Source organism: Anopheles coluzzii, chromosome 2 (genome assembly GCF_943734685.1).
Source record: "Anopheles coluzzii chromosome 2, AcolN3, whole genome shotgun sequence".
NCBI lineage: Eukaryota > Metazoa > Arthropoda > Insecta > Diptera > Culicidae > Anopheles > Anopheles coluzzii.
In genome coordinates, this window is record NC_064670.1 from 2,256,445 (window position 1) to 2,279,403 (window position 22,959).

The window sequence follows — 22,959 nt, forward strand, 5'->3', positions numbered from 1 at the left end:
TTGATAAGACTTGAATTTCTGTTGGATATCTGTAGGCATCGTATTTAAAAAGCGATACATTCTAGAAGCAGCTGGCGAGAAGTGTGGATTTTCAATTTGTTTGCAGTTATCAGCCAATTACCTACTCATGATTCTACTGGATATAAAAATACTTGTTGCTGAGCTATTTTGAATGGTGCTTTGTTGGATATGAGTGAAGAAAATAATCCCCCGGAGATAATGTCGATATTATCGATCATATCGATATGGACCGATGCAATTATCGCTCCTACCGCAGTGATGGTATCAAAGAAGACCTTTGAGACCAAACGATGTTTATTGCCATTTCCGATTGAATTAGCATGATTTTATTGTTGATAAATTGTGTTGATCGATGTATGAGCGTGTGATTATCGCTTGTTGACACTATCGATCAGAGCATCACCTTTGCGTCGTCGAAGCAAGAAAAATGATGTAAGAAATCGGTTAAAGTAGGCTGCGCCTCAAGCAGGATGAGTGGCCGAACGTTGGCGCTATCTCTAGGGCCCCGCATGGAATCGATACGTTGCAACCAGATCCACCTATATATGGGACGATGGGACGAGAAGCAGAGGACGTGATAGAGGTTGAGGTGAGAAAAGCATGTGCTCGTGCGTGCAAGGCACCCGCCACCCGTTCCTCCGCGCGAATCGTAAATCAGTCCGGTAACAATGGGAGCCACTTTTCGCGGTCGCCATTGATGGGTGGTAGGCTGTGTGAAGGGTTTTGACGATCGCCACCGTTCAGTATCGTTCATCCGGTGGTCAGGGTAACATCTCCGTTCACGAGTTGTGTAGCGATTGGTGGTCGTAGCCCGTGTCTAGCAGCATTTGTTGTTTGAGAAATGGTCGGAAGTGTTGCCTGGCGTATGGCGTGAAGCGAATAAGCAATCAGTGGCTTTGAAGAGAGTGCATTAGCAGATGATTATTTAGTGGAGGTTTCAGTGCAGGTGAAAGATGAACTACGACAGTGATCAACAACAGCAGCAGCAGCAGCAGTCGCTGTCGCTGGCACCGGATGGAACGGGAAGATGGGACCGTTCGATGCTGAAGCTTGGACCCTTTGACCCACCACATTCGCCGGGAGGATACGGAGAGCAGTTCGGATACTCGTCGCCCATCACTCCAGTGACCCCAAACACACCGCTAGTGTGCTATCCCATGAAGTGAGTGCTTTGCGCAGGAAGAGGTCACGTGGTGTATATGATTATAACTTCCGTTTTATGGCGCTATGAACTTCCCAATGGTCTAATTCTACCGGCAAACACATTGCTATCCAAGTTCGTGTCGAATTAGCAGCTCCTTAATGGACGGTCTTTCTGTGGGACTGTGCTCCAAAGAGTTGATGTTTGTTTGCCTGCCGTACTGTTCAACCGGTTAGGTGATAAGAAACGTGTCAATTTGCAGCTCGCGCAAACGTCTTGACCGGCGCAGTGTTTGATGACCGATGGGCAAACATTCCGGTTGGTTGCGGTCTACTCTTCAGACCACCAAGACGGCGGTTGATTAATCGTTTATCGGTCCCGTCTGGGATGACCATCGCCAACGGGAAGCCGTTATCTCCTTTGCCGGTAGAGTACCGCAACCAAGAGATAAGCATGCAACATCAGGTACTGATTGGAATGCTCTGTGTCGCCAAATCAATGCGAAATGTGGTTTTGCAGTGTCTTCTGGGGTGGCCTCAAGCACCGATTAGCTGGCAATTAGATGGATTAGCACGATATCGGAGAGCGTCGCTATGATGTAAAGATATTCTAGACACGTATCAATCTGCTCGAACACATGTCTTGAACGTTTTTGTTTAGCTTCTTGAGGTGCGTTTCAATGTGTTTGTAAGCACTGTCTTGAGTGTTACAAAACTGGATAAACATTGACTCATCGGTAGTATCGGCTTGAAATGCAACGTTCATTTTTGTTTTGTTGTAAAATGACGCTACCAGGTGTGATAGACGACCCTTAGTACCGAGTACCAGCGTCTTTTCGCAATCTTATCGAGCTCCTCACATTATCGATTACTCACCAAATTGTGATAACGATACGAGGTTTGTCAGCCGAACTCACCCGGAACAGTACGCAGGGCCAGTCGTTTGTTTGCTGCGTTTGAAAGAAGAAGCGCCGGAGCGTCTAAGACACACAGGTTCCGGCATGGGGCCTGCTTCCGAAACCATACCGATCGATGCAAGGAGAGACTCTAGCACGTACATCTTCACAGAACGCAATCAAATAAAACCTTAAAACACGTGTAACCATGGGAATGCTTCGTTTCAGGAACCGTGTACTTCGCCCGGGAGTGAATCGAAAGTATCGCAAGCGCGCCATCTTGAAGAACGGAGACTGCAATGTGGTGCTATCGCGACCACCCCGGCAACATTTGCGCTTTTTGCAGGGTAAGGCCCGGGTTTGACAACAGTTCATAGTAGGCGAAAAGTAATACGGGTGTTGATCTTTTGCAGACATCTTCACCACGCTGGTCGATGCGCAGTGGCGTTGGACGTTGCTCGTGTTTGCGTTCAGCTTTGTCGGGTCGTGGCTGTTCTTCGCCGTCATCTGGTGGCTGATTTCGTACACGCACGGTGACCTTGAGGAGTTACATCTGCCCGATAACCAGTGTAAGTAGCGGCTGCGATTGGCGGACGGCAGCCATATGGTCCGTTATCGAACCGGCACGTGGTTTATCGGTGTGTGTTTTCTCCCTTTCGTAGCTGAAATCGGATGGATCCCGTGCGTGTACAACATCTACTCGTTCACGTCGGCGTTCTTGTTTTCGATCGAAACGCAGCACACGATCGGGTACGGTGTGCGCACCACGACGGAGGAGTGTCCGGAAGCCATCTTCGTAATGTGCTTCCAGTCGATCTACGGTCTCATGATACAGGCGTTCATGGTTGGCATAGTGTTCGCGAAGATGACGCGTCCGAAGCAGCGCAGCCAGACGCTGCTGTTTTCGAAAAATGCCGTCGTCTGCCAGCGCGATGGTGAGCTGTGTCTGATGTTCCGCGTGGGGGATATGCGCAAGAGTCACATTATCGGTGCGTCCGTGCGAGCGCAGCTGATAAGAACGAAGACGACGCGCGAAGGAGAAACGATGGCCCAGTATCAGCACGAGCTGGACGTGGGCTCGGACGGCAGCTCGTCGGAGCTGTTCTTCATCTGGCCCCAGATTGTGGTGCATCGGATCGATAAGAACTCGGCACTGTACAACATGTCGGCGTCGGATATGCTGCGCGAGCGGTTCGAGGTCGTCGTCATTCTGGAGGGTACAGTGGAGTCGACGGGCCAATCGACACAGGCACGGTCGAGCTACGTCAACACGGAAATTCTGTGGGGTCATCGGTTCGAGCCGGTGGTGTGCTACAACAGAGAACAGCAGGGATATGAAATCAACTACAGCAAGTTTGACTCAACGCTGCAGGTCGACACACCGCTCTGTTCGGCCCGAGAGCTGGCCGAGTTTTATCGAGCGCAGGACGACTATCGCCCACCGACCGGTAAGGATAGCGCGATCACCGATTGCGTTTCGCTGTAAGCTGTACATATCTGCTCACGAACAGCGGGAACACAGGCGCATTGTTGTGGAGAAGACCAACACATACACACACCTACACCCACTCACCAATTACTCTCATCGCCATAGTATCGTAGTATCCTCTCGTAGGAGTTTATGTCCGTGTGTCCGTCCCCACATCTATCACATCCGTCCAATGTACATACGAAGCAGCCCGGCCATTCCATTCCAGCAGATGAAGCGTCGAAGTTGAACACACTCAGCAACAGAAGGCAACCGTACGATCATCCCCGTAGCACCGAAGCGCGATCTAATGCGTTCACTTTTCCGTGCAGATGTTGGCGATAATATGTCCACGAAGACGCAGCTCGAGCGCCGTTGGAAGGATCACTACAGCACGATAGTGAACACGCTCAGCCAGTACCATCTCGCGGATGAAGCGGGCGTCGGCGGTGGCACAGATCATCTCTATCCTACGCGCTACCTCACGATACAGGGCGTTCCGCGGCGAAGGAAATCGTACGTCGCGCTGCAAAACAATCTGTGGAACTTGTTCGACCGTCCCCCGAATCCACGGCTAAAGATAACGTCTAAGGAGGACGGTGCCGGCAGTCCACGGCGAGTGTCGGACGATGATCCGATCGTGAACAGTGTGACGGTGCAGAATATCAACGAACGGTTCACAGCTGGTGGAGGTGGAGCATAAGTGCTGGAGGTGTTCGTGCGTTACAAAGATCTGGTTTTAGGTTCGATGTGGCTCTTTGCCGTCTGGAGTGTGGCGGGTTTGCAGTGTACTTACGTTTAAGTGTGTAGTAGTAGCCGGTTGAACCAGTTAGCTTTAGTGTACGAATTCCAGCTTGCAATGGGAGATGAAATAAAATTACTCTTTTATTTATCACTGCAAGAGACCCTCACATTTGATCACACAATTCAGATGCACTGCGACCGAACCGGCGAGGAAAGTAAAGATAAATATTTAGTCCACTCGATGTGTTCTGTGTGCTTATCAGTGGAGCGACGGTGATTGATAAGTTGTTGGAAGAGCTAGATGAGGGGCTCGCATTCGAGCGTGATCATCACATCGCGCCGCGTTATCGTCCACCTTGAGAAGATGATGCTTCACCAAACAACGCTAATCCAATGCACGTGGTTCTCTGACGGTAGAGTAGAGCGTCTTCGGTAAGATTTAGAGTGCCCTGGAGGCTAGTTGGGTTTGTATTCTGTTAGAAAGCGGTCGTGAATTATGCGTGATTTTGGCAAGCTGAAACTGCCGGAAGATGTCGAGTCAGGTGTGCTGCTGACGCTGGAGGATCGTTCTCCAAGACCGTTAAATGATAAGTACAGCCCATCTATCTTAACGCCCGATTCGAGCAGTTCGCCCAGATCTCCGTTTCGGTTCGACTCGATGCGCTCTTCGGGAAGAAGGTTAGTATGCTCGCTCTAGTGCGGGATGGAGTGTTTTATTGGATTTTGATTTCATTTTGCAGACCACCACACTACCGACCAGGGTACAAAAAACCCCGCAAGCGAGCAGTCTTCAAAAACGGATACTGTAACGTGAGTGCTACGAAGGTCCCGCACCAACGATTACGCTTTCTGCAAGGTAAGACGATGTAGCGCAAGAGTTTGAACTTGATTTGAGTCTATTTGATGATTGTTTGCAGACATTTTCACCACACTGGTCGATGCACAGTGGCGTTGGACTTTGTTGGTGTTTGCACTCGGGTTCGTCAGCTCGTGGGTCCTGTTCGGCGGGCTGTACTGGTTGATCTCGTACTCGCACGGCGATCTGGATGAGAATCACTTGCCACCGTTGCAGGGTAAGCCCAAAGTCTGTTCTGCCCCTCAAAATCATTCTAATGATGTGTCCTCAACTGACAGGCGACAACAACTGGACGCCATGCATTTCAAACATCTACTCGTTCACGTCGTGCTTTCTGTTTTCGCTCGAAACGCAGCACACGATCGGGTACGGATCGCGCGCCATGGAGGAAGAGTGTCCGGAGGCGGTGTTCGTGATGACGCTCCAGTCCGTACACGGTGTGATGGTGCAAGCCTTCCTGGCGGGCATCGTCTTTGCCAAGATGACGCGCTCGAAGGGACGCGCCCAGACGCTGCTGTTCTCGAAGCAGGCCGTCATTTCGCAGCGGGACGGTGAGCTCTGCCTGATGTTTCGCATCGGTGACATGCGCAAGAGTCACATCATCGGAGCGAACGTGCGGGCCCAGCTGATACGGGCGAAGGTGACGGGCGAGCGGGAAGTGATGCCCCAGTACCGGACCGAGCTGGAGCTGACGTCAGACGACTGCTCGTCGGATGTGTTTTTCCTCTGGCCGCAGATCGTGGTACACCGGATCGACGAGAAGTCACCGCTGTATGGCTATTCTGCCGAGGATGTGCTGCTCGAGCGGTTCGAGATAGTGGTCGTGCTCGAGGGTACGGTCGAGTCGACGGGACAAACGACGCAGGCAAGAACGAGCTACGTCAACACGGAAATCCTGTGGGGCCATCGGTTCGAGCAGGTGCTGGTGTACAATGCGGACATTGAGAGCTATGAAATTGATTTTTCCAAGTTCAACGAGACGGTTGCGCTAGAGACGCCGCGCTGTTCGGCCAAGCAGCTGAAGGAGTGCTTCAAACTTCCACTTAGAGGTGAGATTAGCGGGAGAGCGTGAAGGAGGAAAATGAATTATGAGCCAATGATTCATCTTGCAGGTCGGTCCTGTGATCCTTTGGTAGGACCCGAGCTGCGACTGTCCCATGTGGCGCTAGAGAGCGAACGATTCAATACCCAATTTCTGTTTCCCGTGTTTGACCGACGGCGATCGCGCTCATCAACCGAGCTGTGACCACTTTGTCCGGGAGCGCCCGCGAACATACCTTCGGGTCAAATCGATCCGCCGCCGGCGTGATTAAATATCATTTGTATGATTGTACGAGACAATAAACGTGTTTTCAACAGTGTAATTCTGCCCAAATGCACCGCTACAATGTCGATCGAGTCCTGAAGTGCACAAGTGAAAATGACTCCGCAAGAAGATGGAGAAGAAGAAGAATACGGGCAGTCGTTTTTATTTAGAAACAAAGGGGAGTGGAAACCTCAGTGGGCAATTATACGGAGGTCAAAGAGTGCATAATTAAGCGGAAGCGAAGATCGGGAAGATCCTTGCCGGCGGGACGGCAGCGTGCACGAAGCGCGGACCCAGGACCTGCCCATTAGCAGCCCGCGAGCTAGCAGCCCGCGAGGTGGCCCCCCGACGGCATGGCATGTCATTTCTTCCGGCGCAAACAAATCGTGACAATGTAGCGGGAGGGGGGAGGTTGGGACTGATGCAGGCCTGGCTACGCGGCCAGAAACGTCGAAACGCGAGACGAATACAATTGGAGTGCCCGCGATGCTTAATGATCGCTTGCAAACGATCAGAGCACAGAGATCGGTAGCGGTAGCCAATTCCAATCGAATGCGAATCTCTGTAATCATCTGCACCATCAATTATAGATAACTACATAAATACAATACATATCCGTATAAACGCACACACACACACACAGACAGACAGAAGCGCGTGCAGAGCGGGCACGAACATGGGGTTCGCACAGAATCCGTGCTGCCTCAATCGAATGGGCGCAGAATGCAGACCGCTGCGGGGGATGCGAGATGGAAATTAGCATTTGTAGAACCAATTGCGAAATTGAGTGATAATGCGTGTCCGTTAAGAGTTTGCCCGCCTCAAGGACTTTCGGTTCGGTTGTAAACGACAGGTGTGTGTGTGTGAGAGAGATAAAAAAAGAAAAGGAGAGAGAGAGAGTGGAAGACAATGAATTGAAAACAAACAAATACGTTCGGTTCGGAATCGTTTCAATGTTCGTGGCAATAAATAATAATGAAAACATTTACGTATAGGTTCGTCGCCTGCCGTAGTCGCTTTTCGCTCCGTCGGTACACCTATCTCCTGTGCGCTTCTACCTCCTGTACACATCGACCAGCACACCTCGGGTAGGGGGAGGGGATGGGTGTGGTGATTGACTTAAGCTATCTTTTTACATCGCATCTACATTCCTTAACAATTGCCTAGAGGCCCTGTCCTAAGACGTTTACATATCAACAATTCCCTATCAACTTCCCCGAAGCTAGTAGCAACCCCGGATCTGGATCCTGATGAAGATGCTGCTCCAACAGCTGATGCTGTTGCAGTTGCGGTTGTTGCGGCTGATGGATCGGTTGCTGTTGCTGCTGCTGCTGTGGTTCCTGTTTCACCTTGAGCGGTTTTGGTCGCTTGGTCAGGTTCTTCTGGTGCAGGTGCGTCTGGTAGTGCTTCTCGAGGTGCGCCTTCTGCCGGAAGCTTTTGCCGCAGAGATAGCACGAGAACGGCTTTTCGCCCGTGTGCACCCGCACGTGCACATTGACCGAGTATTTGTCCTTGAACGCTTTCGAGCAGATCGAGCAGTAGTGCAGCGAGCGTCCACGCTTCTGTCCTCCACCTCCACCACCGCTGCCGCCACCGCCACCGCCGCCACCACCACCACCAGTTGCCGTTGAGTCACTGCTCGAGCTGCTACTGCTGGAGCTCGAGCTCGAGCTACTGCTCTGGTTCGATGGCAGTGGGTTCAGTTCGGCGAGGGGACAGCTGCCACCGCCGCTGCTGTTGTTGTTGTTCGTGTCCAGCTTGCCGTCGCCGGTAGGCGTTGGCGGTGTCATCGCGTTGGACGACTCGGCAAGCGATGGCAACAGGGCCGGATGATGATGTGTCGCGGAGGAACTATCGGTTACGGAGAACGCATCGTACAGGTAGGACGATGGCTCGTTGTACAGGCTGTGGCCGGACGTTTGGAGCGCCATTTCGGCCGTACCGGTCACTATGGAGTTGCGATCGCCGAAGCTGGAAAGTTGAATCTCGTTCAGCAGCCCTTCCACCGTGCTGTGCAGGCTGATGGCCGTGGCGGGCTGATGGGCCAGATGGCCACCGAGCGATGGTGCTGAGGAGGAGGAGGACGACGAGGAACCCATCAGTGACACACTGGTCTGCTGCTGCGACGGTTGCTGCTGTTGATGGTGCGGTTGTACTGCAGGCTTGGCGGCGTAATAGTCGGCCAGATCGTAGTTGGTGCTGTCAAAGTGGAAGCAATCGACGCTCGGTTCGTACGATGCGTTCGGCTCGGCGATGTCCGGCGCGAGTGGGACCGGCGATTCGAGTGCGTTCGAGTCCGACCAGACGATGCCGTGCTCGGGCGATTCGTGCAGCACGGTGAGCGTGTAAATCTGCCCGTCCGCGCCGGCTCCATCTTGCGGCGGATCGCCCGGTGTCGTCGGCGTTGGGCAGGCGTTGGGCTGGCCGTCGTACGGTGGCCAATAATGGCTCATCCCACCGACGGACGTGTGTAGCCGCTGGTTCATATCCGAGCGCGACGGACCCCAGATCTGCAAACGAGAGAGCGAGAAGAGTGCGGCCGATTAGAGATCTACCGAGAAGTACCGGTACAGATACATTAAGACTGTCCCACACCATAACTTCACGCTGCCGTTTGCACCATAAACGGCCATCACTGGCCAGAAGTGTCGATAAATCATGGCTGCTTTATGGCTCTGTGCCCTGGGAAGACCGCAGCTCCTTCGGTGGCAATCTAGCGTTCGGCCCACGCGCAACTCCCATATGCCAGCCGCAGTTAGTGTGCGACTGGCACGCAACGAGCTGCAGGAAGCTTGCGACTGCCCCAAGGTGTGAAGTCGGGTGTAGGAATCTAATTTTTAAGTATCTTGTACAATCTTGCTCCACCGGCAACCTACCTGATCGAATCCTTGCAGGGGTTGTTTGTTCTGCACGGGGGTTGGTTGGGTGGCGTACAGGAGCGTCCCAGTGCGGGGACAGCTTGCTGCACCAGCGAGCCCGTTCAGTGGCTCACCGGGCAGCTCACCGGTGTGTGGAAGAGCTTTCGCGTCAAGTCGCAGCCGCTCGTCCAACGTCGGATGATGGTGATGGGAGTGGTGGAGGTGGTGGTGATGGTGGTGGTGGTTGTGGTGATGGTTGCCATTGCCGGTCGTCTCCAGTGGGTCGATCAGTTCTTGCTTGATGGCATTTTCATCGTTGCCCATCAGGCCGAGGCTGGACCTCAATTTGGGATCCGTTAGCATGTTGTGGCTGCGGGTCCGGGTGCTGAATGATGGCAAAAAAGGGAAACACACAGACACAACGGGAGAAGATTAGTATGGGAAGACACTTGGGGCGCTGGGGGACGAGGGAGCGGAGTTTAACGGCACTCAAGCACATCAAAACGACCATGTGTCTCTGGCGTCCGTCGAGAGATGTCGTTAGTTGGCGTAATAAATGTTTTATACGACGATAATTTACACATCATTTGTTAGATGTCATCTAGCCGTCCACTTGATGGTGTTTATGATTGTTTATTAGTATTTACATGTTTTTTGTTTGTGAGTGTCGCTAGCAGCTTTCTTCGAGTGACCCCACCGCTCTGCACTCTTGCGCACGAGGAAGATGACCATTGCGTTGTCCCCATGCTGCGAGGAGCAATTATTGATCGTAAAACAATGATTACTTTCATTGAAGCTAACCGCCCGATTGACTCGGTCGTCTTCGGTCTTCGCAAAGGTCTCCGGTAGAGTGGGTTACGCAGCGAAGAGCGACACAAGTAATTACGGTAGCATAAGGTAGCCGGGCCCGGCGGTTGTAAATGTCTTCTCTAACGTGACATTCAAATGGCGGGGAATTATCATCGACGGGTCGGGTCGGGTTGGGTTGGGTGTGTGTTTAAAAGTTTGAAGTTGACATCTTGATGTTGATGGCATTCGCAAGAAGAAACAATAAAACATCCGTGCTCCATTTGTACGTTCAATCACAAAACATGTGTAAATGTGAAAATGGAGAAAGCAACAAGAATGAGAGTTGGGACGGGGGAGCTTAACACAAAACAGGAATGCTTGTATGTTTTGTACACTCAACAAGCACCGTTGCTCTGTAGCTCTAATTAAATTATATTAAATTAATCCACCACCACATGCTGCTCTACCTACTTAAGCTTAAAACACTCGAGCAATTCAATCGAAATGAACACAAATACAAACTCCAGCATGTGCAAGTGCAACAACCTCCCTGTCTTCCGGTTACGTTCGTCGCTTATCGTCAATGGCCCCCTCCGAAAAAGCGCTGCAATCGGTGCAAATATGTTGCTCAACCGCGTTGAAAGCACACCCCTCCTCGAATGGGTTAGTTGAACTTTTGCTGATTGCCCACATCGATCGATCGGTCCCATCCCAATGGATCCCCCCCACCATCACCACCACCCGTAGCAGGTCATTGTTGGGTGCCTCAAAGCTCGCCTCGCTTGTGCCATCAACACGGCCACTGATCTTGTCACTTCGTTAAGCTTTGAATGACATCCCCATTTCGATTGGGGGTTCAAGGGGAGAGATTGTTGTGTTCTTGCTTGCTGCCTGCCAGCTGCGCTTTATACGCGAATCCCTGCGCGAATAGTTCGCGCACGGGAGTGTTGGCGAGTGAGCGAGCCTAATGAATTTGACGATCGCACATTGATGACTCGATTGGGATCGGGCCCGGCGAAGAGGTTGCATCTGTGGTCGCCCGAAATGCAGTCGTGTGCAATCTTTGCTGTCTCTCCCTTCCCTCTCCCTCCCACCCCCCCCCCCCCGCTCTTGCAGGGGAAGATGCAGAGATTAATTTTGACGGGCGAGAATAAAAAGGTAATGTTTACTGGTCATTACTGTCAAACGGGGCTCGGCTTAAAATTCGGGGCGTCGGGCGACTGATTTCGCGGCCTGTGTGTACGTGCGTGCGTGTGTGTTTGTTGGAAAATGAACGTATCAGTGCAGACCGATGAAATGTACATTTTTCGGTTGGTTTTTTGTTTGCTCGCATCAGACAATTTTTGCGGCAAGTGGGAGGTGTGTTGCGCCGTTTGCTAAGAAGCGTAAAGTGTGTGCCGCCCGAGCCTGAGTGCACTGCACGATAAGGGCAAGAGTGCAGCCATGATAAACACACTGCGCCGCTACAAAGCTTGCCCAACAGAAACAGGAATAAGGATTTGGGGCTGTTGAGCGCGGGCAGGGCAGAAATTAACGCGCCTGGATACGGGAGATTATCCACGCAAATCTCGCTTTAATGAAACTAAGGCCGCCCCGGACGCAAAACAATCAAACCCATTTTCGCCCCAAAAAGGGAAGGGCGGAGTTGATGTTTCGTTGATTTTGGGCACACAGTTAATTTAGTGCAGCGCGCGCAATTCTGGAAAGCCTCACCGGTGCGCGACAATTGCTTTAATGTTTATGTAAAACTGAAGCGCGTCTTCACAGCTGTTGCTTTTTGGTGCAGCCGAGCCAATCATCTTGAGGGACACGAAACGGCGACGAAAATAAAAAAAAAACGGTCCAGCAAGTGCACAATAAAACGATGCTCCGAGAAAGCTTTCTCATCGTTGGGGAGGCTTGTCCGGGGGGAGCCGTTGTCATCGTCACATCGTGCGCCCGACAGCTTTTGATGGTGACTTTTGCGCAGTTTGCGATTGCTTGCTCACTCTCACGACAATTATATGAAAATTTTCTTTCCATCTACATAATTGTGTCCGGGATTTTATTTCACCTTATCCCTAGCGAGGTGACAGCAGGGCGGCGTCGGTGTGTGTGTGTGTGTGCTGGCTCGTTTCGTTGCAAAATTTCTGGCAGTCTTTATCGCAGGGAAGCTATCTTGCTTTTTTCGCCTCTTTAAGTGGAGGGAAGATGCTAATCGGTTCGGAAAATTAGGCTTATGATTACGTGGCGGGTGGCGGGGTGCGAGAGACTGTAAATTAACTCTCCATTTTGGCATCGTGTTTTACATTTTCGTGCGCGTTGAGTGGTATCGGATTTGGCGCGAAATAATGGAACCGTACATTTTGGGCAAAGTGACACAAATTGAGAGCTTTTTAAAATGGAATCTGCATCTTTGGCCGCCGAGTGTCGAGAATATGTATACTACCAACGATCAAAATTGGGATGATTCAATTAAATAAAGAATGACCCACCATTAGCCGGCGACAGCGGGAAGTGTGTCATGAGAAATTGGCAAATGTGTAATGTGTTTTTGGAATTTTAAACAAATTAATTGGAAAAATCACTTACATCAATGCGATATACCAGGCTTTTTAAGCTTTTTTGATGCAAAGTGAGTCAGTTGCAATCAAATAATTTAGATTGTGGTTTCGATAGCTTCATTTTTTGTTGGTGTTTTGTTGAGCTTTTTGGTGAAACAGAGCAAACGCAAACGCAAAAACAAAACACCCTTTCGAAGGCGTTAACGGGCGTTAGTTTCAACGTAATGTATGAATATTAATTAACTACCCTCGCGGTGTGTACCACCCCGTGTGTAGCAGTGTAAGCATACATTCATCGTGCCTGGTGCCCTTTTCCTAGCCTTGCGGCATAATCATAATGGCTAGATGGCGTCGAATTAGTGGAGTGAAACAGCTCCCCCCCGGGGCGGGCAAAACCACCAGCTAGGCATGGACCCCTGTCATCATCCTTCGAGCGGAATGGAATGCATCGAATTACCGAAAAACGGCACTGTTTTGAAGGTCCATTTGTGTTGATGCATGCACTCCGGTGCACACCAATAGAGAACGGCCATTTATACGCATTTAATCACATGTTTGTTATCGAACATTTAGGCAGTGTGTGTGTGTGCATTATTAGTGTGCTTAGCGGGGAATAAAAACAGCGATGTTTTAAGGCGGAGAGAAGCAAGTGTAAACTATTGGAAGAAACATTTAGGAAAAGAAAAGGAATAGAATTGCAACGCACTGCCGAATGCAACATTCCAATTCGGTTAAATGCGTGTGCTTGTCCCTCGGTAAGTGGGTTAAACATTTTCCCAATTTCTCCAGTTCCATCCCTCTATCATCGCACCATTATTTGAACGAGGTCAAAAGTCATCTTTCGAGTACGAAACTGGACAGACGACAAACGCGAAGCGCAAGAGAAGATGTTTGGGGCTGTTTTCCGATAGGACCGCCGTGAGAAGCCGATCGGGTGAAACGCGGGCGTGTGTGTGTGTCGCGGATAAAGCGGATTTTCTTGTCAAGCCGCATTTTCTTTGCCGCATACACGCTCGCAACCGGGGTGGCAACCGGTTAGTGAAGAGCGTGTGCGCAAAGCGCGTTCTATTATATTTTCGCTTTCATCGTTGGCAGCTCGCGATCGGGTCAATGGGGGGGGGGGGGGGGGTGGGTGGAAGGGGGAAGCAAGAGGGGGTAAAGGGTGCAATGAATGATGCAAACTATGCGCCATGTGTCTAACGGGATCGGGCACTGGTGATGCTGCTGCTGTATATGTTTGGCACTGTGCGAATGATCGTGTTGTTGTTTGCTTCGCGATCGTCACACAGTCTCCCTCTGTTTTCTTCTCGCTTCTTCTCTAGGCGCTTTCCTTTTCCGCGCGTCCGCACGAGTGATCCTCTTTCTCGAAGGCATGTATGTGGGGTAGTTTCCGTTTGCTGCGGGTAGTTGGTTGGTTGCATTACGGGCGACTTTGACCCAGCCTTTGAGCCAACGGTGGCTTTCACTATTTGTCGCGTCGGAAGCAAGCGGAGAGGGACGATGCTTTTTTGGGGGTGACAATTTGGACGCTGGCACTGAAACCTCCACAATCACACACACTCACACACACACACGCACAGAAGGTGCAATAAAACAGCCCCACAAGGACATCCGCGTGTGCGTGCCGATACCGGAGGCGTTGTGTGTTTCCTTCCTCCTTCGCCGGTTACTAATAATTACACACACCGCCACCCCGGACCCCGACCGGATGAAAGCACTAAAAGCAAACCAACCGACCGAGCCGACTATAATAGTCTCTCAAGGGGGTGTACGAAAAACATGCGAAAAAACACCCTAGAAGTAGAAGAAATCGCGACGCAACAGCAAATAAAACAGAGTTTAAAATTTTAAACTTGCAATCAAATGGATCGAAACGAAACGAAAACATCCACCTTTGGGGTGGCAGCTTTAGAGTGTTGATGTTGCTGTATTCGCTGTTGTTTGGGGGGACGCCTTCAATAAAGTCAACCTTGACGCACCCTGGTGTGGTTTTTTTTTGTTGTTGGCGGCGGCGTAAAGGAGTGCGTGTTAAGAGGAGGTGAGGCTTAACCCCACCCTCGACCGCGGCCCAAAACCTAACCCACGTCCGGTCAAGGTTTTTCTGGTTCAAATGCCAATCCGTGGCGATCTCCGTTCTGTCTGTTTACGGCTACGGGTTTAACACGCGTGTCGCGCTGTTGTCGCATGAAGCTTAATCTCGGTTGGAGTTGTTTTTTTTGGTGGCCGTCGTGTGGTTGTTGCAGCTTGCAAATTCCTCCTCCTATTAGGGTCCTCCCGGCTTGGGGTGGTGGTGGTGTGGACCCCGTTGTTTTTGTCTCTGTGCTATGCGTTTTTTTGCACCCCAACTTGAGGTTAGAGGGGACCCTCGAAATGAGATGGTGTTTCGTATCGTGTGGTTTAGGAATAGTGCGTTTTTTTGTTGGTTGGTAGGTTTATGTGCGAACTCCAAGCCCACCTCCCCGACTCCACCACCCGAAACCCGGGCATTCTGGTCCGTCATGTCGACAAGGGACACCAGGGAGGCTGCTCGTGTTTCATGTCTTGTTTTGCTTTGCTCCCATTCCGGGACGATCGTTGCCTCGTTTTTTGTTTGACTACTCCACTGCCGGACCTCACCTGTACATGGGCCAAGGAACGGTCGTTGGGTTTTTTTGTACGCTTTCGTCGAGAATCTTAATTAGTTTCAAATAATCTGCGCGTGTGACCTGAAATGGGTGCGTGTGTGCGTGCCTGTTGCCATAGCAGGGCGTCATTTTGGCGACGCACTTTGGCGTTGCCATTTGCTCCAAGAGTACGTGAGAGTTGCCTTCCTCTGTTGGACGAAGTGCAACGTGCGCAAGGGAAAGAAGAGCGGATGGGTGGAGTGCCTTTTCCAGCCCAAGCTTCCGACCGAGTTTTTTGAAGCCACATGCACACATCCATTTGGGGGAGAGACACCGGTCGGCCAGCGTGACAAGGTAAATTTCATCTTCACCGTTGATCGTTCCTCACGCTGGCTGGTGTGGTTGTGGCTGTCTCGTTTACGCCACCCTCCCGCCTTCTCGATGGCCACTTTGCTGCTGTCCTCTGTTCACCCTGGCATGGGAGGAGGAGGAGGAGGAGGGAGGCCGTTTTTATGTTAGGGTGCTTTCGATGATCTAAAACCATGAAAATGGAAATGAGGATTGGAATGAGGCACACTCGAGCGTCTGTGCACGAGTTTAATTGCATGCCAACTGCGGTGCTTGTTGCTGCCGGTGCTTGTACTTGGCTGCTGCTGCTGCTATCTGACTACCAACCTCCTCTTCCACCACCACCTATGTGGGTGGGTGGAAGGGTCTGCTCCCAAGAACGGGAGAGGAGAAGAGGATGTGAAACGAGCAATGGCATGCAGGCCAACGATACTCCAGCTGAGGGGTTGTCTCACGAATGGAAGCAGCCAGCGAAGGAAATAGATCAAGTCCGCGTGATAAGCTTTGGAGCTAAGGTGAAGAGTGTCTGTGTGTGTGTGTGTGCACGCTGATGAGGAGGAAGTGAGAAGTGAGAAACAAAAGAGTGCGGGAAGTCCGAAAGCCTCAATGGAACGGGATGGCCGAACGATAGTGCCGAGCCTCTAGGGTACTCATTTGGGTGAAATTAAGCGGTGTTGAGATCATAAACAGCACCACTTCCCTGTAAAGGGCCCCTGCCGAAGGGAAGGGAAACTGCGCGGAAGACGAATGAACATTGATCGAAGAACACGACCACACTCGGGTGTCGCCGGGAACGAGGGCGAGCGGGCTACTACGCGAGCGCTCGAGGGGAAGATGAAGAATTCGTGGCTTAAATTTCACGTTCAAAAGGCTGCGCTGGCAGGCAGGCAACGAGTATCGCTCCGTCATCGATCTATGTCGCTCAAAATGCCGAAGATAATAGGCTGAATGTATGACGCGCGCGCACTGCTTCAGAAAAGGCACTCTGGAGGAGGCAACAGCGGGCCAGGGAAGGCCGCATTGTAAGGGAAAATGTGGAGAAGGAGAACAGCTCAGCGAAATGCATGCGGACGGCAGGGAGGAAGGGATTGAATTTAGATGCCGCTTTTCATAGTTTTCATCCTTCATCATCGTCGACGAATGTGCCGCATGCTCCGTCCTCCCATGTGCGGGGAGGGGGAGGGTTTCTTGGGCGTTTTTTGTTGTTTTGTTCTCAAAGTTCCACCTACATTTTCCGGATGAGTTTTTGTTGCTGCTGTTGTCGTTAAAACGTGTACACGTTTGTGTTGAAAAGGAACAGTTCCATCAACAAAAAGGAGACGTTAGAAAGAAAGAGAAGAGAAATAGAGGGGGTGGGCAGGGGTGTGGGGGGGGGAGCAAAACAATTCCACCAAATGCACGATCTAGCGTCATAATGCAAAAACGCTTCGTCGGCCGGTTCGTCGCTTGGTAGAAGAAGTCTTTCGGTCGCAATGTAATCATGGGCACAAAATCAACACGAATACTTAGTCGGAAAGAGAGAGAGAGAGAAAGAGAGAGAGAGAGAGAGAGAGAGAGAGAGAGAGAGAGAGAGAGAGCACGGGAGCGGGTGCGGATAAAGGGAACGTGAACGCATCGCAAACACTTACATTCTTCCGCTGGTGGAGCCGCAAAATTGGTTGAAAAGAGGCGAAAAACCCACTCGAGGTGGCTGGAAGGAAACTAGGTCAGCCGGTGTCGGGTAACCCGGGAAGTGGAAAATTTTATTACAAAATAAAGAAACGCTTTATTGGCGGTGGTGGTGTAGTGGTGGTGGTGTTGGATACGACGCACCAATCGCTATCAACTCCGTGCCCCGTGTCTGTGGGAAAGAATTAGCTCGACGACGGTGGCTTACGGGTGCTACGCGATGTTCAATGTCCAATAATAAAAACCGGCACAAGCTCATTCCCGATAGTGGGTCGGGCTCGGGAAGGGAATTATGGTCTGTTTTAACCGTCCAGCGTCCGGAAAAAAGCTTCCCTTTATCTAGTTTGCTTACACATTATCAGAAAATGGCTGCGAGTGCGAGAGCTGGCAAAAAGGCACACTCCCAGAAACCGGCGGGGAAACGGTTTCAAAAGTTTGCAGAATGCCCGCAACCGGAACAGAGAGAGAGAGTCCAAAGTACCTCCGCCGAACCATCCTAATCCGGTGAATGGGTTATAAAGTTGTTGTTTATGGCCTTGAACCAAGCGCAGGCGAGATTAAGCTACCGGGCGGGAGTCGCATTGGATGTGCCGGACTGACCGACCGACCGACCAGACCGACGCGCGTGAACTCAAGGTCTTCCCCCAGTTCCGTTCGCGAAAGACGTCCGACAGACAGTGAAATTAATCGATAGGTGAGTACGCCTCTCGGTCGCTCGGCTTGGAAAAATAAGCTTGCACTGTAAGTGTACAAGTACGTGGGTCCAACGCGACACGCTACTACCGCACCACGAGCTACAAACCGCATCAAGATCATTGGAGAACTAGTTGAACTAGTTCCGCTTTTGCGTCTTCGTTTTGGCGTTCTTGCTGCGGCGTCCGTTCTGTCTCGCTGTGTGTCTGTGTGTGGAGTGGTCGATCTTTTAGCACGATCTTTCCGCGTGGCCTTGTGCTTAACGAAGAAATAGGTTAAGATTGACATCGTGCCCCCGTCCCCCTCCTGCTATTCCGTCCAGAACCTTTTGCGCTTCCCGTGGGCAAGTGAGTAGGGCAGGAAAAACACATCACAGCTCCTCCACTAAAGGTGGCCATTACCACGTACTTGGTTGTTCGCCTTGAAGGTTGTGTGTGTGCGTGCGCACGTAAATCCTTGACTTTTCAGCGACATTTTTGCCGATCGTACAGGATCGACAGGAAACAAAAGTATTGCGTGAGGATATACTTTTTGATTATTTTATAGAATTACTGAGCCAGAATGGCAGAGGAGAATTAATTGCAGCTTAAGATCAACAAAAATTTACATTCATCCTTCGCTAGAGACTTGGACTGCTTTGGAACATACGTGGCGCGATTTTACGAGGTTCTTGTTAAAAATCTCGTACCCTCGGCTCTGTTGAATAGCTGACCCCAAAGCTCTCCAATTTTCAGCGTGTCATGTTTGAACGAACTGCCCACCGAACGATTTGTGGTTTCTTGTTGAAATTAAACATAATCTAAAATAAGTGACCGGCAAGTGACCAAGCTGTGGAGAAGGAGCAGAAATAAAGGGCTAGCGGACGTGTGATCTCGAAAGAAAAACAAAAAAAACCCAAGTCATACACTGCTCACTCGGAAGGGGTCACAACACACGCATAAGCCGACCGTGAGCGAGGTGGAATGGAAAGAAAGCTGAAAGAAAGTCACCCAGCAGCCACTTTGGATAACTATTGGCAAAGCCTAATCTTATTGGAACTCCAGCGCTTGTCCCCCCCACTCCCCGTCGCCCGTTTGCACCTGTGGTACTGCACACACACACACACACACACACATTTGGGCTTTTTGAAGGCGCGCTGGCGTACGGGGCGGACGGAACAATAATAACCACAATCATTGGAATAATAACATCCATTATTCGAAGTTGCTGACCGTCATCAGGCCGGGGATCGGTTGAGAGATTGGATTGGCTTGGTTGCAGATCCGCGACAAAACACTATCAGACCCCGGCCCAGGCGTCCCGATTATGACCGACTCCAGACTAGGTGTGTGTGTGTGTGCGACGAACATACCGCTAGAAAAGTCATTTAATTTGGCAATCGAATTTTCATAGCCATCACACGCCGTTGCTCGGAAGCGCATTAGAGGGCGATCGAACTGGACCAGTTAATTGGCCTGCTCGTCGAAAGAGGCGAAGGAGGAGGAGGAGAAGGGAAGTGCCAAAGGGTCACGCTGTCATGCTGTGTCTGGAGCAGCGGCTCCCTCCTATCGGGAGCTCAATTTCTTTTAACTACGCCACGAAAGTCACGTCGCTTTCGGTGCCAGCTCCGGGGTCCGAAATGGGCTTTTGCGAAAGGTTAACGCGGAGGTTAATCGAAAATAAAGCTCCGAACGCGACTTTCTTTGTTTTGTCGCGCGCAAGATCGACACGCGGGCGATTGGGCGATCACATCGATTGACCTTAGGCGGCCAGCAGCTTCCGCTTTGTCTCGAGGGAGCGTTGTATTCGCGAACCTTTTTTTTTTGGGAGATTGTCATACAACTGGTATGGGTGCGATAGGAAGGATTGGTTGAGGATAAAAATTAGCTAGATTTAACAAATTAGCTGTGAGTAATAAATGCAACTACCATCGCCCAATAAACTAACAAAGTTAAAGTGAAGCTCATATACTTACACGAAGCAGTCAAATGAAACCACGCGGTGAAATCGTTAAGAAAATTACGTCCTATTAACAATTGTCACTGCACTAAAGCGCTCGTGAATAGCTTCTCTCAATTTCGCACTTATTTAACGCTAGGTGTGGAGGTTTCCAAAATATCACCAATTAATAATCACAATCGTCGACCTAACGAGCGTGTTTGTACCAAACCTCTCCCGCGAAAATAACAGCAGCGCAAACGGTTGCGTTTGCCTTACTTCTCTTTCTCTCTGTGTGTGTTTATTTCACTTCACTTTCTTCCCCTGCTGGTGATTGGATGCGCCTTTGCACCTTGCAAACCGTGGCTTTGTCAAACATTTTTAACCTTGCACCTCCCGTGTACGAACGGCGCAACCGCAGGGTGTAACGCGCGTGGCAGATTGGGCAAATCGTCACAAAATCAAACAACAGATAAATAAAGGCCACTCGACACGGGAACTAAAACCGCATCATCCAGTAGTGCTTAGATGCGCGCACGAAGAAGAAGTAGAAGAAGAAGAAAAAATTGCAATCCACACACACACACGGGCACACTTGCACACACTGTATCGCTCACACGCGTACACAAAATATTCGAGTGAAAGCACACACTGGCGCATTCGTCACGCCCCAGGATAATCAATTCATAGGTTGAGACGCTTCCGAGGGTTTCGCGTGGCCGCTGGCAGTTTGAGCGGGTTGGGAGGGGGTTTTGTCTATCGAGCGATCTATCATTCGCCTGTTGGCTGTTTCACTCTCGTGCTCCTTCGCTCGCGATGTGTTTTCTCATTTTCCTTTTGCGCTTGTCGTTTGATTCACGCTTTACTTTTTTTTGCACGCTCCACCATGTCACTCTTTAGCGGGGCCAGCCTGCCAGCCAGCCAGCCTTTCTTCACGCCATACACGCCACGGCACACGGCATATTTTTTGTATCCGAATGCTCTTTTTTTTTGTTCTCTGTGTGTCACTTCCGCTTTCCCTTATTCTGGTTTGGGAGGAATTTTCACTAGCACTAGGTGGTTGTCCTGATTATTGGCAGCGCTTTTGTTTTCTTGCTTTTCGGCAGATGACGATGCCGAGAGAGCGAGGGTGAAAGATCGGTCAGGATTCCTTATTTGTACATTGACACTGCACAGCGCGCGGCACCGAATTAGCACCAGCATCTAACGAGATCGCTTTCGAATTAGCACGTCGGGCGAGTGGGATTTACTTTTGGCTTGTGTTTTTCTTTTTTTTTCTGTGCAAATCACGCGCATAGAACGACCACCACAAGCTCTAAGCACACACACACAAACACAAACAAACATACACACGATAGATCGGCTGATCGGGCACGCACCGTACGAACGAACACGGTACACACGGGGCAGCTGGGTACGACTAGGCAAAAGGAACCGCCGTCATGTCGACATGGGTACCGCTCTCTAGACCGACTGACCGAGTAATACAGTATTTCTTAGATCACAACCGAAGCCGTTGCTCGCGGAGGCCCCCATCGCCATCGTCGTCGTCGTGGTCGTTGTCGTCGTCTTCGTTGTGGCCGCCTGATCGGGTTCGTTTTCTTCTAGCCTTTCCTTTCTTCTTCGGCGTGCATCGGCCCCGCACCGCCAGCCATCGACCGCCCTGCCCTGCCGGCCAGCCCGCAGCTCTCGCCACACTCGAATCTCGGATCTCGGTCGCGGTGGGGAACCGGCTCCGGCTTATAGGTGTTCGCCGTACTGGTCCACGGACTGATCTACTCTCCTGCACACGATCTTCGGTTGCTCACTGGCATCTAATCCGTTAAACGGACGACTCAAAATCTCCGACCAGTCACTCGCGCCACTCACAGACTCCCGAACCTTTTGCTCACTCTCTCGCTCGCTCTCTTTCCCTTTCTCGACCCACCCTCTCGTGAGTGCAACCGAACGGCAACGGGGCAGAGATTGGGGAGCTTTTTTCGAAGCGATCGCGCGAAACACGAAAGACTTGAACGGGCGCGTAAGCAGGGAACCCTAAAGTGCACCTAAAGCTCGCGGGTTGGGCTGATCGGCGAACTATTCTGGAGTGAGGCGGCGTGTAGAACCCGGCGTTACGAATCTAGCGGACGGTGGACGGGATGCGCACAGGGACACAGGTCGACACAGCAGGCACTCGATACACCTACGGAACGCTGCACAAATGCTAATAGCACACTCGGGCCGGTACACACACGCCGTTTGAGCGAACCGAACCGGCCGGAGCTCTACTGACTGACTGACTGACTGACTGGCTCGCTTGGCGCGTCCGAGCGACTAACGGTTGTTGTTGTACGGCTGATCGTTTTGCTCTCCTCTATTCGCGTTCGCGCCCTATTCTTAGCGTGTAGATGATCGGGGCGACCTCTAAGCGCTGGGTCCTCGGCGTGCCGTGTGCGTTGGTGTGGCGGAGTAATTTGCGTTCCACTCTGTACGGGATGGATGAGTTTGTTTGAGTGTGTGTGTGTGTCGTGTTGCTTTTTTTCTGCTTTGAAACGTTGACGTAAGGGTGAGCATATGTTTGGAATGGGTTGAGATTGAATGTTCCTTTTTGCTGTACGTCATCACGGAGACAGTAGAAAGGAAGCGAAGCTGTGCACGAAGAGCAAGAATGTAGAACGGCGGATGAAATTATTTAAAACATCAAGCAGAGAAAGAGATTTGTTTGCCTGCACCAATCGAAAGGGCAAGTCAAAATGTCAAAGAGCTGTTTGATGGTTGAAAAGCCTCCCCTGTCTGACGCCGTGTACTGTACCAGAAATTGTTTCGCCAGCTATCTCACTCCCCAGTCCGCATCGATTGATATGTATAATCAAAGGGCATCGCAAAGGAAGGATGATTTATTGCCCAACAATTTGCAATGCAGCGCGGGCCATTTCTGCGAGCGAAAATTCGACGGTGGTGTTCCGGGGATCTCGTTACGGATTTTTCGCCCGTCGAAAGTGTGAATATACGACGTGAGAAGTGTTATCAGGTGAGCCATAAATTCATTTTTCAAACATGATGTCTTCTTCAGCCGGGGCAGGATCCTCGGGGCCGAGCCGACGCGTTCGTCCTGCCCTCTGTTGTCTCA

The 22,959-nt window shown here is 51.0% G+C and overlaps 3 protein-coding genes across 4 annotated transcripts; 2 read left to right on the forward strand and 1 right to left on the reverse strand.

Moving 5' to 3' along the window:
• The first annotated feature begins 690 nt into the window (after positions 1-690).
• Positions 691-4,426, forward strand: LOC120953141 (G protein-activated inward rectifier potassium channel 3-like). Of its 2 annotated transcripts, none has more exons than XM_040372848.2 (5): positions 691-1,183; positions 2,286-2,404; positions 2,471-2,626; positions 2,720-3,505; positions 3,858-4,426. In XM_040372848.2, exons 1-5 carry the CDS (start codon positions 975-977, stop codon positions 4,226-4,228), a joined length of 1,641 nt encoding a protein of 546 aa, XP_040228782.2. In that variant the 5' UTR covers positions 691-974; the 3' UTR covers positions 4,229-4,426. The 2 variants fall into 2 exon arrangements, with proteins under 2 accessions (XP_040228782.2, XP_040228783.2); XM_040372849.2 differs by lacking the exon at positions 691-1,183 and adding an exon at positions 1,242-2,215.
• A 98-nt stretch (positions 4,427-4,524) lies between these two features.
• On the forward strand, positions 4,525-6,565 carry LOC120953145 (G protein-activated inward rectifier potassium channel 3-like). The gene is made up of 5 exons (XM_040372863.2): positions 4,525-4,947; positions 5,010-5,125; positions 5,187-5,342; positions 5,404-6,174; positions 6,238-6,565. The coding sequence occupies exons 1-5, from the start codon at positions 4,766-4,768 to the stop codon at positions 6,369-6,371; spliced, it is 1,359 nt and encodes a 452-aa protein (XP_040228797.2). The 5' UTR covers positions 4,525-4,765; the 3' UTR covers positions 6,372-6,565.
• A 110-nt stretch (positions 6,566-6,675) lies between these two features.
• On the reverse strand, positions 6,676-22,126 carry LOC120953140 (uncharacterized protein DDB_G0271670-like). The gene is made up of 3 exons (XM_040372847.2): positions 19,888-22,126; positions 9,308-9,674; positions 6,676-8,941 (listed from the first exon to the last, which is right to left on the reverse strand). Exons 2-3 carry the CDS (start codon positions 9,650-9,652, stop codon positions 7,625-7,627), a joined length of 1,662 nt encoding a protein of 553 aa, XP_040228781.2. The 5' UTR covers positions 9,653-9,674; positions 19,888-22,126; the 3' UTR covers positions 6,676-7,624.
• Between the last annotated feature and the right edge of the window lie 833 nt (positions 22,127-22,959).

What these genes read in the sequence shown, in the direction of transcription:
- LOC120953141 (XM_040372848.2), top strand. Translation starts at nt 975, where the DNA reads ATGAACTACGACAGTGATCAACAACAGCAGCAGCAGCAGCAGTCGCTG. An exon ending in ACATCTGCCCGATAACCAGT is followed by an intron (nt 2,627 to 2,719) that starts GTAAGTAGCGGC and finishes TCCCTTTCGTAG; the next exon opens with CTGAAATCGGATGGATCCCG. An exon ending in CGACTATCGCCCACCGACCG is followed by an intron (nt 3,506 to 3,857) that starts GTAAGGATAGCG and finishes TTTTCCGTGCAG; the next exon opens with ATGTTGGCGATAATATGTCC.
- LOC120953145 (XM_040372863.2), top strand. Translation starts at nt 4,766, where the DNA reads ATGCGTGATTTTGGCAAGCTGAAACTGCCGGAAGATGTCGAGTCAGGT. An exon ending in ACGATTACGCTTTCTGCAAG is followed by an intron (nt 5,126 to 5,186) that starts GTAAGACGATGT and finishes GATTGTTTGCAG; the next exon opens with ACATTTTCACCACACTGGTC. An exon ending in CTTCAAACTTCCACTTAGAG is followed by an intron (nt 6,175 to 6,237) that starts GTGAGATTAGCG and finishes TTCATCTTGCAG; the next exon opens with GTCGGTCCTGTGATCCTTTG.
- LOC120953140 (XM_040372847.2), bottom strand. Translation starts at nt 9,652, where the DNA reads ATGCTAACGGATCCCAAATTGAGGTCCAGCCTCGGCCTGATGGGCAAC. An exon ending in CCCTGCAAGGATTCGATCAG is followed by an intron (nt 8,942 to 9,307) that starts GTAGGTTGCCGG and finishes TCTCGTTTGCAG; the next exon opens with ATCTGGGGTCCGTCGCGCTC.